The 13165-nt window shown below is 47.0% G+C and overlaps 1 protein-coding gene across 4 annotated transcripts in view; it reads left to right on the top strand.

Moving 5' to 3' along the window:
- The window catches only part of TESC (tescalcin), a 65572-nt gene that overhangs the window by 27223 nt on the left and 25184 nt on the right, over positions 1-13165 (top strand). For all 4 annotated transcript variants that reach the window (XM_070386100.1, XM_070386101.1, XM_070386098.1 and 1 more), the window contains exon 2: positions 2340-2409. In XM_070386100.1, coding sequence (XP_070242201.1) covers positions 2340-2409 — 70 coding nt within the window. The remainder of the gene's footprint in view (positions 1-2339; positions 2410-13165) is intronic.

The following is a 13165-nucleotide window of genomic DNA, read 5'->3' as shown; positions in this document are numbered from 1 at the left end:
TCTGGGTTTGTCATATATGGGCTTTTTAATGTTGGGGTGAGTCCCCTCTGTGCCCACTTTAGGGAGAATTTTTATCATAAATGGATGTTGAATTTTGTCAAAAGCTTTTTCTGCATCTATGGAGATGATTATATGGTTTTTATTCTTCAGTTTGTTAATGTGGTATATCACCGACTGATTTGAGGATATTGAAGAATCCTTGCATCCCTGGGATAGATCCCACTTGATCATGGTGTGTGTTCCTTTTAATGTATTGTTGGATTTGATTTGCTAGTATTTTGCTGAGGATTTTTTTTTTTTTAGTAGTATTTATTTACTCATGTATTGGCCATGGTGGGTCTTCATCGCTGCACACAGACTTTCTCCTGTTGCATCTAGCGGGGGTTACTCTTCATTGGTGTGGGGACTTCTCATTGTTGCACAGGCTCCAGGCATGCGGGCTTCAGGAGTCGCAGTGTGTGGGCTCAGTAGTTGCGGCTCCCGGGCTCTAGAGAGCGGGCTCAGTAGTTGTGGCACATGGGCTTAACTGCTCCGAGGCATGTGGGATCTTCCAGGACCAGGGATCGAACTGACATCCTTTGTATTACAAGGCAGGTTCTTAACCACTGGACCACAGGGAAGCCCTATTGAGGAGTTTTACATTTATGTTCATCAGTGATACCTATAATTTTCTTTTTTTGTGTGGTGTCTTTGTCTGATTTGGGTATCGGGGTGATGGTGGCCTTGTGGAATGAGCTTGGGAGTGTTCCTTCCTCTGCAGTTTTTTGGAAGGGTTTCAAAAGTATAAGTGGTAACTCTTCTCTAACCATTTGATAGAATTTGCCTGTGAAGCCATCTAGTCTTGGACTTTTGTTTGTTGGAAGATTTTTAATCACAGTTGCAGTTTCAGTACTTGTAATTTGTCTGTTCGTATTTTCTATTTCTCCACGGTTCAGTCTTGGAAGGTTGTACCTAAGAATTTGTCCAGGAGAGTTCTCTGGCAGTCCAGTGGTTAAGACTCCACGCTTCCACGGCAGAGTGTGCGGGATCAATCCCTGGTCGGGGCACTAAGATCCCACATGCCATTCTGGGCCGCACAGCCGAAACAAAACCAATAAACAAATAATCTTTTTTTTTTTTTAATTTGTTTCTTATAGGTTGACCGTTTTATTGACTTACAGTTGCTAGAGTAATCTCTTATGATGCTTTGTATTTCTGTGATGTCCATTGTAACTTCTCAGTTTTCATTTTATTAATTTGAGGCCTCCCCCTTTTTTCTTGATGAGTCTGGCTAAAGGTGTGTCAATTTTCTTTATCTTTTCAAAGAACCAGCTTTGAGTTTCATTGATCTTTTGTTTTCTTGGTCTCCGTTTCATTTATTGCTGCTCTGATCCTTATGATTTCTTCTACTAACTTTGGGTTTTGTCTGTTCTTTCTCTGGTTATTCCAGGTGTAAGGTTAGGCTCTTTATTTGAGATTTTTCCTGTTTCCTGAGGTACTATTGTATTGCTATAAACTTCTTTCTTAGAACTGCTTTTGCTGCATCCCATAGGTTTTGGATCATTGTGTTTTCATGGTCATCTGTCTCTAGGTGTTTTTTGATTGTGTCTTTGATTCCTTTGGTGACTTATTTAATTTTGCATATGAGATGGATATTCACTAAACTTAAACATGGTCACTGTTTCACTCACTGTGTGAGTCAAATCATCTGCAGTACACCTTAAACGTCTACAGTGCTGTGCTGTACATCAGTTATATCTCAAACGGGAAGGGAAAAAAATGAAACAGTTGAGGTTATGTAAATGCATCGCCCACAGCAGCAATGACCAGAAGTCCACTTCTTTTCCTTCCACTTCCCCCGCTTTTACCAGATTCTCTGTACTCTTCTGACTACAGGTCTTCCCCGAATCACTTCTGGCACCAGCCTGAACCATCTCGCCCTCCCCTCCTCCTCTGTTTCTTAAGACGTGACACACGAAGCCCCTTTCTCATCGGGGAAGACACCCATCTTCAGGAGTGGGAGGGGAGAAAGCCAGACAAGCCGATACGATCTCTCTTAACGAGCTGAGGAAGGAGAGGGTGAGCTGGTTCACGTTTGTCCTGTTCGCCAGGAGCTGTTGTTAGTAGTAATTGTCTTACTGCTGAGGGGATCAGAGCCAGCAACCCCAGCGGTGCATTACCAGGAGGAATGGCAGACCCTTTCTCTGCTGCTTCATCCCACGCTCAGTTTTGCCTTGGTGGGATATGACCCGAGAATGAACCAAACAGGAGAGTGGGGATGAGGGTCCAGCCTGCCTCCTGCAGCTCTGAGTTCAGAGGTCAGTGATGCCTTTTCTTTCTTTCTCTTTTCCCCCCTGCAGTCTCATCAGACCAGATTGAGCAGCTCCACCGGAGGTTTAAGCAGCTGAGCGGAGACCAGCCCACCATCCGGTAAGACGGGCAGCTGGGTGTAGGCGTCGGCAGGACTGTGGTCCTTGAGGAGGTCCCTTTCCATATATCTCTTCCCCTGAGTGCTGGCTGGCTCTGCTGGAGCCCCTGGGTGGTCCCATTTCCTGAGACAAACTTGTAGTTCCCTCAGTGCTTTGGGTCCCTTCTAGACAAGCTGTCCTTAACTGGGCCAGGCGGGAGGAACCCCACCTGGTTCTAACTGGGGTCAGAAGATTATACTGGAGGGAAGACAAAAGGGATGAAAAGCTGGTCAGTCAGCCACTTTACCCTGACTTCCCTGGGACCCCAGACACATAGGGAGGGCCTGTCGAATGCCAGGATCATGGTTCTAACTGGGGTCAGAAGATTATAACTGGAGGGAAGACAAGGGGGATGAAAAGCTGGTCAGCCACTTTACCCCGACTTCCCTGGAACCCCAGGCACAAAGGGTGGGCGTGTTGAATGCCAGGACCATGCCCAGTGCCAGGTACCCCAAGGTGAGTCGGTTGCGGTGTGCCTCAGTTCAAGAGTTGGATGCTGTCACGAGGGTGTCTTGACTCTGCTTCCTCCGGTCGGTAGTTCCAGCCCCAGACAAGATGGTGGGCGGCAGCTGTGGATTTCTGTCTAGGAAAACCACCGTTTTACGTCGTGTTATTTCATGTGAATCTCTTAGAAGGTGGGTGGTTTAACTTTTTTCTGAGGAGGAATGCCTCGGACTGTGCGTCTCCTCCTGGGAGCGAGTGTTCAGTCTTGGGTAGTGGCCATGTCATTTCGAACCAGGCTATGAGAGTTCCTCGTCAGTGAGTTGATCTGACTTGGTGAGGAAGACGCTTGGAGCCAAACCGTTTCCAACATAAAATGAATGCTGCCCTGCCGCAAACTATCTAACAGATGTAGTTTCCTAAAATAGGCATGCAGAGTCTCAAGGCTACAGACTTGGAACTTTAAACCTTTTAGTCCAGGAAAGTGTCTTGTTTTCTTAGTAAGTGGATTTAAAATTGACCCAAGTTTGAATGGAAAACAACATGTAAATACTGTCCGCTTTGTCTCATCTGTCTAAACAATGGCATGTTAATCCAGCGCGTCATAGTCTCAAGAGCATCCGTTTCCAGAGCTCAGAGTCTGGCGGTCTCAAGGTTCTGGGGGCCATTGGTCTTAATTTGATTGGATCCAAAACAGAAGTAAGTGAAATCAGGACTGACTTTTTAAAGTTTTAAGGTTTATTTATTCATTTATGATTCTGCTGGGTCTTTGTTACTGTGTGTGGGCTTTCTCTGGTTGCGCCAATCGGGGACTACTCTGTTGCAACGCTCGGGCTTCTCACTGCAGTGGCTTCTCTAGTTGCAGACCCCAGGCTCTAGGCGTGCGGGCTTCGGTAGGTGAATCTCACGGGCTCTGGAGCTCTGACTCGGTAGTTGTGACACATGGGCTCAGATGCCACACAGCATGTGGGATCTTCCCAGACCAGGGATCGAACCCATGTCCCCTGCGTTGGCAGGCAGATTCTTAACCATCGGATCACCAAGGAGGCCTGGGACTGGTTTCTTGAATTCTACACAGTCTCTCTTACTAATCCCAGTAATGAGCCCAGCAGAAGATCCCCTGGCTTCCTATGGGGTCACATGCCCAAGGCTGAGCCAATCACTGTGGCCAAGGGTAACCAGCAAACTGTTTTTTTTTCCCCTAGAGCTGTGAGTGAGCAGGGCGGGGTCACCTGTCAAGGGGAAGGGTGGAGGGTGGGGTGATTTCCCAGGGCAAGGTGGGCTTCCTTGGACCAGGGGCTGAGGAATGGATGCAGGTCTCAGGTGAGCTGACACAGGTACACCTGGATGTTGGAAAATGGAAGTGTCAAGGGCATCCTCCGTTTCTTTAGAAGTTCATGGGCACATGTGCTGTGCCAGGCAGGCAGTACCTGTGCTTGGGGGACAGGACCACCATGCAACTCTTAATTGGGGGTGTGTAAGGGTAGAGCCCCCTTTCTCAAGATGACTTTCCAGCATGCTGTGCCCCCAGCATGTCACAATCTGCCCTGGGCTTCTCGTTGTTGTGTGTCTGGGGTCCATGGGTCTTGGTTTGGTGAGAGGCCTCAGGTTTCAATTCCACACGTGTATACTTTTCAGACTTGGGGGAAGCAGAGGCAAAAACCCAGGCCTGGGAAACAAATCGTATTTGAAACATCTGTGTCCCTGGCTGGTTGACTTTGGGTTAGTTGCTGTGTTTCTCTGAGCCTGTCTCTTCTGTAAAGTGAGCGTGGTCATTTGGGATTTGATTTGAGCATTAAAGATGAGCAGACACACATGGTACACTTCTGTTCTGAGCTGGGTTGGTATTTGGCAAACAGGACTGTCATCATTCCACCATTGGTGAGGTCATGAGGATGCACCCTGAGGTGCCCAAGCAGTGGCCACTGATCCTCAGGCTGGAGTGGAGGTGGGGAGGGAAGGTGCTGTGTGAGCAGGAAGCCCTCCCACTCTGAGGCTGTAGCTTTGGAGCTCAGACTGTGTTGCCCAGCAACCCTTCATGGGCTTTTCCAAGGATATACTAACGTGTTGAGCTCTACACTTTTTTTTTTTTTAAATTTTATTGTAGTATAGTCAATTTACAATGTTGTATTAATTTCTTCTGTACAGAAAGTGATTCAGTGTTACTTATATATTCTCGTTCTTATTCATTGTGATTTATTTCAGGATATTGAATATAGCCCCCTGTGCTATACAGTAGGACCATGTTGTTTATCCATTATTTTCTTGTTGAAATATAGTTGACGTACAATATCTTGTTAATTTCTGCTCTACAGCAGAGTGACTGTGTTATACACACATATAGATTCTTTTTTATAGTCTTTTTTGTTATGGTTTATCCCAAGAGACTGGATGTAGTTCCTTGTGCTATATAGTAGGACCTTGTCGTTTATCCATTCTAAATGTAATAGTTTCCATCTACTAACCCCAAACTCCTCCTCCCTCCTTCCGCCAAGCCTCTCCCCCTTGGCACCCACAAGCCTGTTCTCTATGTAAGTCTTTTTCTACTTTGTAGATAGGTTCATTGTGCCATGCTTTGGATTCCATGTATGAGTGGTATCATGTGGTATTTGTCTTTCTCTTTCTAACTTCACTCACTGTGTGACTCTCTAGTTGCATCCATGTTACTGCAAATGGTGTTATTTCGTTCTTTTTTATGGCTGAGTAATATCCCATTGTGTATGTGTACCACATCTTCTTTACCCATTCCTCTGGCAGTGGGCATTTCATTTGCTTCTGTGTCTTAGCTACTGTAAACAGTGCTGCAGTGAACACTGGGGTGCATGTATCTTTTTGAATTATGGTTTTCTCCAGACATATGTCCAGGAGTGGGATTGCTAGATCATGTGGTGGTTTTGTTTTTAGTTTAAGGAATCTCAGTGTTGTTTTCCATAGTGGCTGCACCAATTTACATCCCCACCAACACTGTAGGAGGGTTCCCTTTCCTCCACACCCTCTCCAGCATTTGTTATTTGTAGATTTTTTAATGACAACCTTCTGACTGGTGTGAGGTGATACCTCATTGTAGTTTTGATTTGCATTTCTCTCATTAGTAATGCTGAGCCTCTTTTCACGTGCTGCTGGCCATCTGTATATCTTCTTTGGAGAAATGTCTGTTTAGGCTTTCTGCCCCTTTTTAGGAGAAGGCAATGGCAACCCACTCCACTACTCTGGCCTGGAAAATCCCATGGACAGAGGAGCCTGGTAGGCTACAGTCCATGGGGTCGCTAAGAGTCGGACACGACTAAGCGACTTCACTTTCACTTTTCACTTTCATGCATTGGAGAAGGAAATGGCAACCCATTCCAGTGTTCTTGCCTGGAGAATCCCAGGGACAGGGGAGCCTGGTGGGCTGCTGTCTATGGGATCGCACAGGGTCGGACACGACTGAAGCAACTTAGCAGCAGCAGCAGCAGCAGCCCCTTTTTAATTGGGTTGTTTTGTTGTTGTTGAGTTGTATGAACTGTTTGTATATATAAGCCCTTGTCAGTCACATCATTTGCAAATATTTTCTCCTATTCCATAGATTGTCTTTTCCTTTTTTAAAAATAGTTTCCCCTGTTGTACAAAAGCTTGTCAGTTTAAATATTTCCTATTTGTTTGCTTTTATTTCTGTCGACTTTGGAGACTGACAAAAAAAGTTGATTTTTATATCAGAATATTTTGCCTATGCTCTCTTCTAGGAGTTTTATGATGTCATGTCTTATGTTTATGTCTTCAAGCCATCTTTTAGTTTATTTTGTGTAGACCGCCAAGGATGTATTCCAACTTCATTGATTTACATGTAGCTGTTTAACTTTCCCAACACCACTTGCTGAAGATTGTCTTCTTCCCATTTTATATTCTTACTTCTTTTGTCAAATATTAATTGACCATAGGCGTGTGGGTTTATTTCTGGGTTCTCTCTTCTGTTCTATTGATCCATGTGTCTGTTTTTGCGGTAATACCACACTGTTTTAATTATTGTACTTTTGTAGTATAGTCTGAAGTCTGGGAGAGTTATGCCTCATGCTCAACTTTTTTTCCTTAGGATTGCTTTGGCAATTCTGTGTCTTTTATGGTTCCGTGTAAAATTTTGGATTATTCTAGTTCTATGAAAAATGTCATGGGTAATTTATAGGGATCACATTAAATTTGTAGATTGCTTTGGGTAGTATTGGCATTTTAACAATATTCTTCCAACTCAAGAACATAGGATATCATTCCATTTCTTTGAATCTTCTGTAATTTCTTAATGTTTTGTAGTTATCTGCCTTTAAGTCTTTTCACCTCCCTGGTGAGGTTTTTTTCCTGAGGGTTTTTTGTTGTTGGGGGTGGGGGCTGGTATAATTTTAAAAGGTATTTTTTTTTACATTTTCTTTCTGATGATATTTCATTATTAGTGTAAAGAAGTGCAACTGCTTTCTGAGTGTTAATCTTGTATCCTGCTACTTTGCTGAATTCATTTATCAGATCTAGTAGTTTTTTTGTGGAGTCCTTAGGATTTTCTATATGTATAATATCATGTCATCTGCATATAGTGACAGCTTTGCCTCTTCCCTTCCAATCATTCTGTATATAATAGTTTGCATCTGTTAACCTGAAACTCCCAATCCCTGTCTCCTCTGACCTCTCCCTTCCACCTTGACAACAGGAGTCTGTCCTCTATGTCTGTGGGTCTGTTTATGTTTCATAGATAAGTAGATTTCATATTTTAGATTCCACATATATAAGTGATATCATATGATACTTGTCTTTGTCTTTCTGACTTAATGTGATAAATTACTCTGGGTTCATCCATGTTGCTGCAAATGGCATTATTTCATTCTTTTTATGGCTGAGTATATATGTTCCACATCTTCTTTATCCATTCCTCTGTTGATGGACATTTAGGCTGTTTCCTTGTCTTGGTTATAGTGAACGGTCTACCCTGGCTCTTTCCCACCATTAGTGTGTGTGCAAATCACCGGGGAATTTTGCTAAAACGTGGGTTTTGGTTCACAAGACTGGAGTGGGGCCTAGGACTCTGCATTTATAACTACCATAGGCCATCTTGGTGAGGTTGGCCTTGCCTAGCACCTGGGAATGGATCCAATTTGCCCTCCAGGCTTGAATAGGTGGAGGGGGCACCCCTCTCCCAAGTACTGAGCCGTCCAAGTGCAGCCTCCTACTTCCCACACCTTGTAGGTCAAGCCAGGATGTGGGAGAGTTTGAACTCGTGGCTCCGCCTGCCACCCTGCCCACCACTTACCCATCTCTTGCACAGCCACCCCCAGGAGCACCATATGCATTGCCTTCCCAGCCCTGCCCTCAAGTAACCCCTGACTCTGTCCACCTGGACCCAGCAAGTAGCCGCTGCTCCCTAGCCCTGAGGGCTCCCCAGTCAATGTCACGTCCATGCTCTTTAGTTGGGGTCCACCACAGTCTTCAGCTGCTGGGTTTTGCTTTGTTGAGGTCTCAGCGTGGACATCACCTCCTCCAAGATACTCTCCTGCCCCCTGCATCCCCACAGACCCCTCCTGGGGGATGCCCCAGCCCACAGATCCCTCCTGGGGGGTGCCCCAGCCTAGCATTTGCAGCACAGAATTGTAACTGCCCCTCTTCCAGCCACCCCCACCCCCTCTAACAGACGGCCGGCCCCTTGCGGAACAGAAGCTGGATCTCTTCTTTGGTTCTGGTGCTGAGTCCGGGGCTTATGACGGGATAGATGCTCTGGGAGCAGCTGATTGAATGAACGGATGAATGAGAGCAATGAAGTGAGGAACAAGCGAATGAGCACACTGGCCAGAAGAGTTCTCCGTAACGCCAAGCATGGTATACATGAGACCCAGCGTTATTAACAGCCCTCCTTCACAGGGCTTACATGTTTGTGGTGAAAGGATTTATCTGGGGGCCTGGCACGTGGAGACGGTTCACAGATAATAAGCCACCTTATTTCCAGCGTGCTTTGTGCCATACAGTCTTTAACGTGTGCCTTAGACGACCCCATAGGTAGGGGAACGCCCCACCTGAGACATGGGAAAGTGAGGCTCAGAGAGGTCACATACCTGGCCCCTGATCACACAGCTCACAAGTGGAGGAGCTGGGACTCAAGCCTGGTGCTGAGATCCCTCTGTAAGGAAGCTGAGAGCCTGGCTGTGACTGGCGAGTGTCCAGTAAGGACCTCAGTCTCCCTGCTCTGCTCTCTGAGGACCCTGTGCCCTGACATCCTGGGATGAGGGCACCATTAGCAACACCGCGGCCCCTGCTCCAGCATCTGCAGCCTCTGCTGGGCAGGCAGTGTCAGCTGCACTCGGTGACAGGCCAGCCCAGCCTGCAGGAGGAGGTGACCCCACCCAAATGTAGTGCTGGTGCAAACAGGCCTGCATGCAGGGCCCCCTCCCAGCCCCTGGAGCTGCTTTGCCTGACCCTCATCCACCCTCAAGGGCTGGAGAAGGGCGTGGGGGCAGCTTTTCCCGTCCTCCTAGGCTTTCCTGCACATCCTCCCTGGGCAGAAGGGGTGAGCAGCCCCGGACAGTGTTCTGGCCCCCAGTCTGCCACGGGTTTCCTGTGTGACCCCAGGCTGAGCCTTCAACCTCTCTGATCCTCGGGCACGTTCGGGAAGCCTTGCTGGGATGTCGGAGCATGGAAAGAAGCTTTATTTCTTTAGTACCGAGATTTGTGAAAGTCGTCAACCAGGGTCCCCTGAGCGTGGCCCCCAGCACCCCAGTCTGGGAGCGGTGTGGGTGGTTGCAGGCCCTTCGGCCCCCTCCTCTGAGAGAGTGAAGGGCCTGGACTTTTGAATACAGCAGTGCAAAAGGCCACATTCACACCTGCAGCTTTTATACGTAGACTTGTAAGTTACATCTAAAAGCTTAACGAAGAATTGTGTCTCTGAATTTATGACTTTAGTAAGTTGAGGGTAGCTTTAAAAAAAATATCAGAGGGTAAAAACTGCCAAAATCGATTTTACTTTTGTTTATTTACTTGGCTGTGCGAGTCTTAGTTGTGGCATGTGGGATCTAGTTCGCTGACCAGGGATGGAGCCTGGGCTCCCTGCATTGGGAGCACAGAGTCCCAGCTGCTGGACTACCAGGGGAGTCCTGAATATTGATTTTAATTTTAACCCCCCACTTCCTACTGTGTCTGGTCATGTTCCCTCTTTTGCTGAAGATCATGTAAGGACATTCAGGGGTGAGTTTACCATGAGGCTTTCCAAGTCAGGGCCCCACTCTGTATGGATTCCACTCTGTATGGCTTCCTTACAAGGCCCAGCACTTGAATTTTTTTTCAATTCCTAATGCTGCATTCTTTTTCTTTAGGAAGGGTCCCCCAGATTATATGTGTTTCAGGATCCCCCAAACCTGAGAGCACCTTGATCACAAAGCACTTTGTTCTAAGGGGTCTTGGTGAAAAATGCATGATAGAAAATGTTCCTCTGACTCATTTATCGAGCACCTACTATGCAGAGACTTCTGTCCTCAAAAGCTCTCCTAGAAGGAAGACCCTCCATAAGCAAGCTCATTAAACGATACTGATTTTAGACAATACAAGAATGGCTTCTTGTACTTTTTCTCCCTTTAGTAGGGTCCCTTAGGTGTCAGATGTTTTAAACAGCAGCCTTCTACTTCCTGAGAGCGCTCTGGCAGGCTAACCAACCCCCAGAAATAGATGCGATAGAATCCTTCAAACGTAGTGATGCAGGCCAGGAGGGCGCCTGATTAGATAGAGCTGCACTGCAAAAATAGTTTTAGATGAATACTGGACACATCACATGTGGAGTGATTCCTGGGATGAACGCAACCACAGATGTACATGAGGAAGAGAAAGGAGGCAGTTGCCCACTGCCCGCACCACCAGAGCCCCAAGCAGCGTTCTGATGGGCTTGATCCCTGGAGCCAGCAAAGTCCCAACCCCAGGGCTTGTTTTACACCCCTCGGCAGTGCCTCCCATCGCTTTATCAAGTGAGAGGTTAGCTTGGTGTTAGGAGCTGCCATTACCTGTGTGGTCTTAAGGGTCTTGGGGACCCTCTGAAGTTCACACCATTACCCCAGCTGACAGGTCAAGAAACTGAGGCTAAGAAGGTTAAGGCCCCACAGCTTAACCTGCAGGAAGGTTAAGGGCTGGCTGTTGAAATAGCCAGAGCCCTGGAGCACTGTGATCACATCGCTTTTCTCCAAATTAAGTCACTTATTTTTCATTTTCTAGATTCCACATACATGTCATAACATACAGTATTTATCTTTCTCTGATTTATTTCACAAAGCATAATATCCTTCAGGCCCATCCGTGTTGTTGAAAACAGCAAAATTTCATCCTATTTATGGCTAAGTAATATTCCATTATATATATACACATATATATATGTAAAACATCTTTTTTATCCATGTATCTGTCGACAGACTATTAGGTGGCTGTTGTAAATAAGAGTGCTGTGAATATGTGGGTGTATCTGTCTTTTTAAGTCACTTTTTAACCTATTTACTTTGCTTTTTAACTCTGTCAAGTAGCTAAAGATTTACTTAAAAAAAAAAGAATATGCCTGACAGTGAGAGAATTGAGGCCCCGCTTAGATCGCGAGGCTGTTTCATGGCCAGTATTTACCGTATTCAAGGAGGTAACCAGGCTTCCCTGTTAACTCAGTTGGTAAAGAATCCATCTGCAATGCAGGAGACTCCGGTTCGATCCCTAGGTTGGGAAGATCCCCTGGAGAAGGGAAAGGCTACCCACTCCAGTATTCTGGCCTGGAGAATCCATGGACAGTGTAGTCCATGGGGTCACAAAGAGACATTATGCGCGTCCTTCACTCAGGAGGTAACCAGACCTCTCTTTAAAGCCTCAGCTGAGATGATGCACATTCACTTAGAAAGAAAGACCCGCAGGTACTTGTAACACTGGCCAGGAAACATCAGGAGGGAGTGGCCCCGGGGCTCCCACACCTGCTCAGGTGAGGGCAGATATGAGAATGGGAGCCATGAAAGTGTCAGCTTGGTGTGAAAGGTGCCTAGGTGTCCCCCGGAGTGGAAAGAAGGTTTCTAAATGGTCTTAGATATATTAGTGGTGACTCACTTAAAAAGTTTTAAGAGATTATTTTCCTAGGATGATAAATACTTGACCCAGTCATTGCTTTACAGAAGCAGGCGTCAGGACCTTCTGTGGTGGGTTCTAGTGCTGACTGCCCCAGGGGGCGGGGGGCTCTGTTGAGGTGTGCATGTGAGTGTGAGCGAGGAAACTAGCATATAAGCTCACAATATACGATGATGGAGGAAGGAAGCGGGGCAGAGGGCGCATCCTTGGGACCACCATGGGGAGAAGGACCTGGGGACAGGTGGTCAGCACGGGCCCCTCTGAGGCGGCTGCGGCGTGTGGAGCGAAGAGGGAAGGCTGCTCCAGACAGAGGTGGGGCCGAGCTTCATCAGCCCGAGCGATAAGAGGACTGGCCGGTTGGGGCAGATCGCAGAGGCCCGACTTGGCGTAGGAAGGACCCGAAATGGAAGACTCAGCCTAGGCTCAAAGTACCACATGGATGCTAACTGCCCAGTTTGTGGCTGGGCCATCTCCTCTGAACCCCAGCCACTGCTCGTTCCCTTGATGTTCTTGCGGCATCTCACACTTAACGTGTCCCAAGGAGAGCCCCCATCATCCTCCCGGGTTGCCTTCATCTCACACCATCCCCCCACTTCTGGATATGCTGCTCCTGTTCACTGCCCCACCCTCATAGAGACCCACAGTAATGCATGAGCGGCAGGGGGAGCCTTTGAAAATGGCACCTCTCTGCTCCAAAGGTTCCACCTTGTCAAGTAAAAATAACAGCCACCTGGTCAGCACGTGTCCTGCAGATCCTCGCATCCCACCACCCCTCCGACCCCTTGACCTTTTTTCACTCCTGTCCCAGCTGCAAGGATGTTCTTGCTGTTCCCGCCTCAGGGCTCTAGCACACACCCTTCCTTCCTTCTAGAACACTCTTCCTCAGAGCAGAGTTTCCATTGGCTGGGTTATTTTTTTTTTTAATTTTAGTAGGTACTTTAAAAAAAAAATTATTTAATTTTATTTATGTTTGGCTGTGCCGGATCTTGGGTGCTGCGTGTGGGCTTTTCTCTAGTTGCCTTGAGCAGGGGCTACTCTCCAGTTGCAGAACATGAGCTGCTCATCGCGGTGGCGTCTGTCGTTGTGGAGAACAGGCTCTAGGCATTCAGGCTTCAGTAGTTGCGGTTCCTGGGCTCTAGAGCACAGACTCAGTAGTTGTGGCAGACGGGCTTAGTTGCTCCGAGGCATATGGG

Source organism: Bos mutus, chromosome 17 (genome assembly GCF_027580195.1).
Source record: "Bos mutus isolate GX-2022 chromosome 17, NWIPB_WYAK_1.1, whole genome shotgun sequence".
Taxonomy (NCBI): Eukaryota; Metazoa; Chordata; class Mammalia; order Artiodactyla; family Bovidae; genus Bos; species Bos mutus.
The sequence above is the reverse complement of the archived record's forward strand: the minus strand, read 5'-3'. Positions and strand labels throughout refer to the sequence as shown.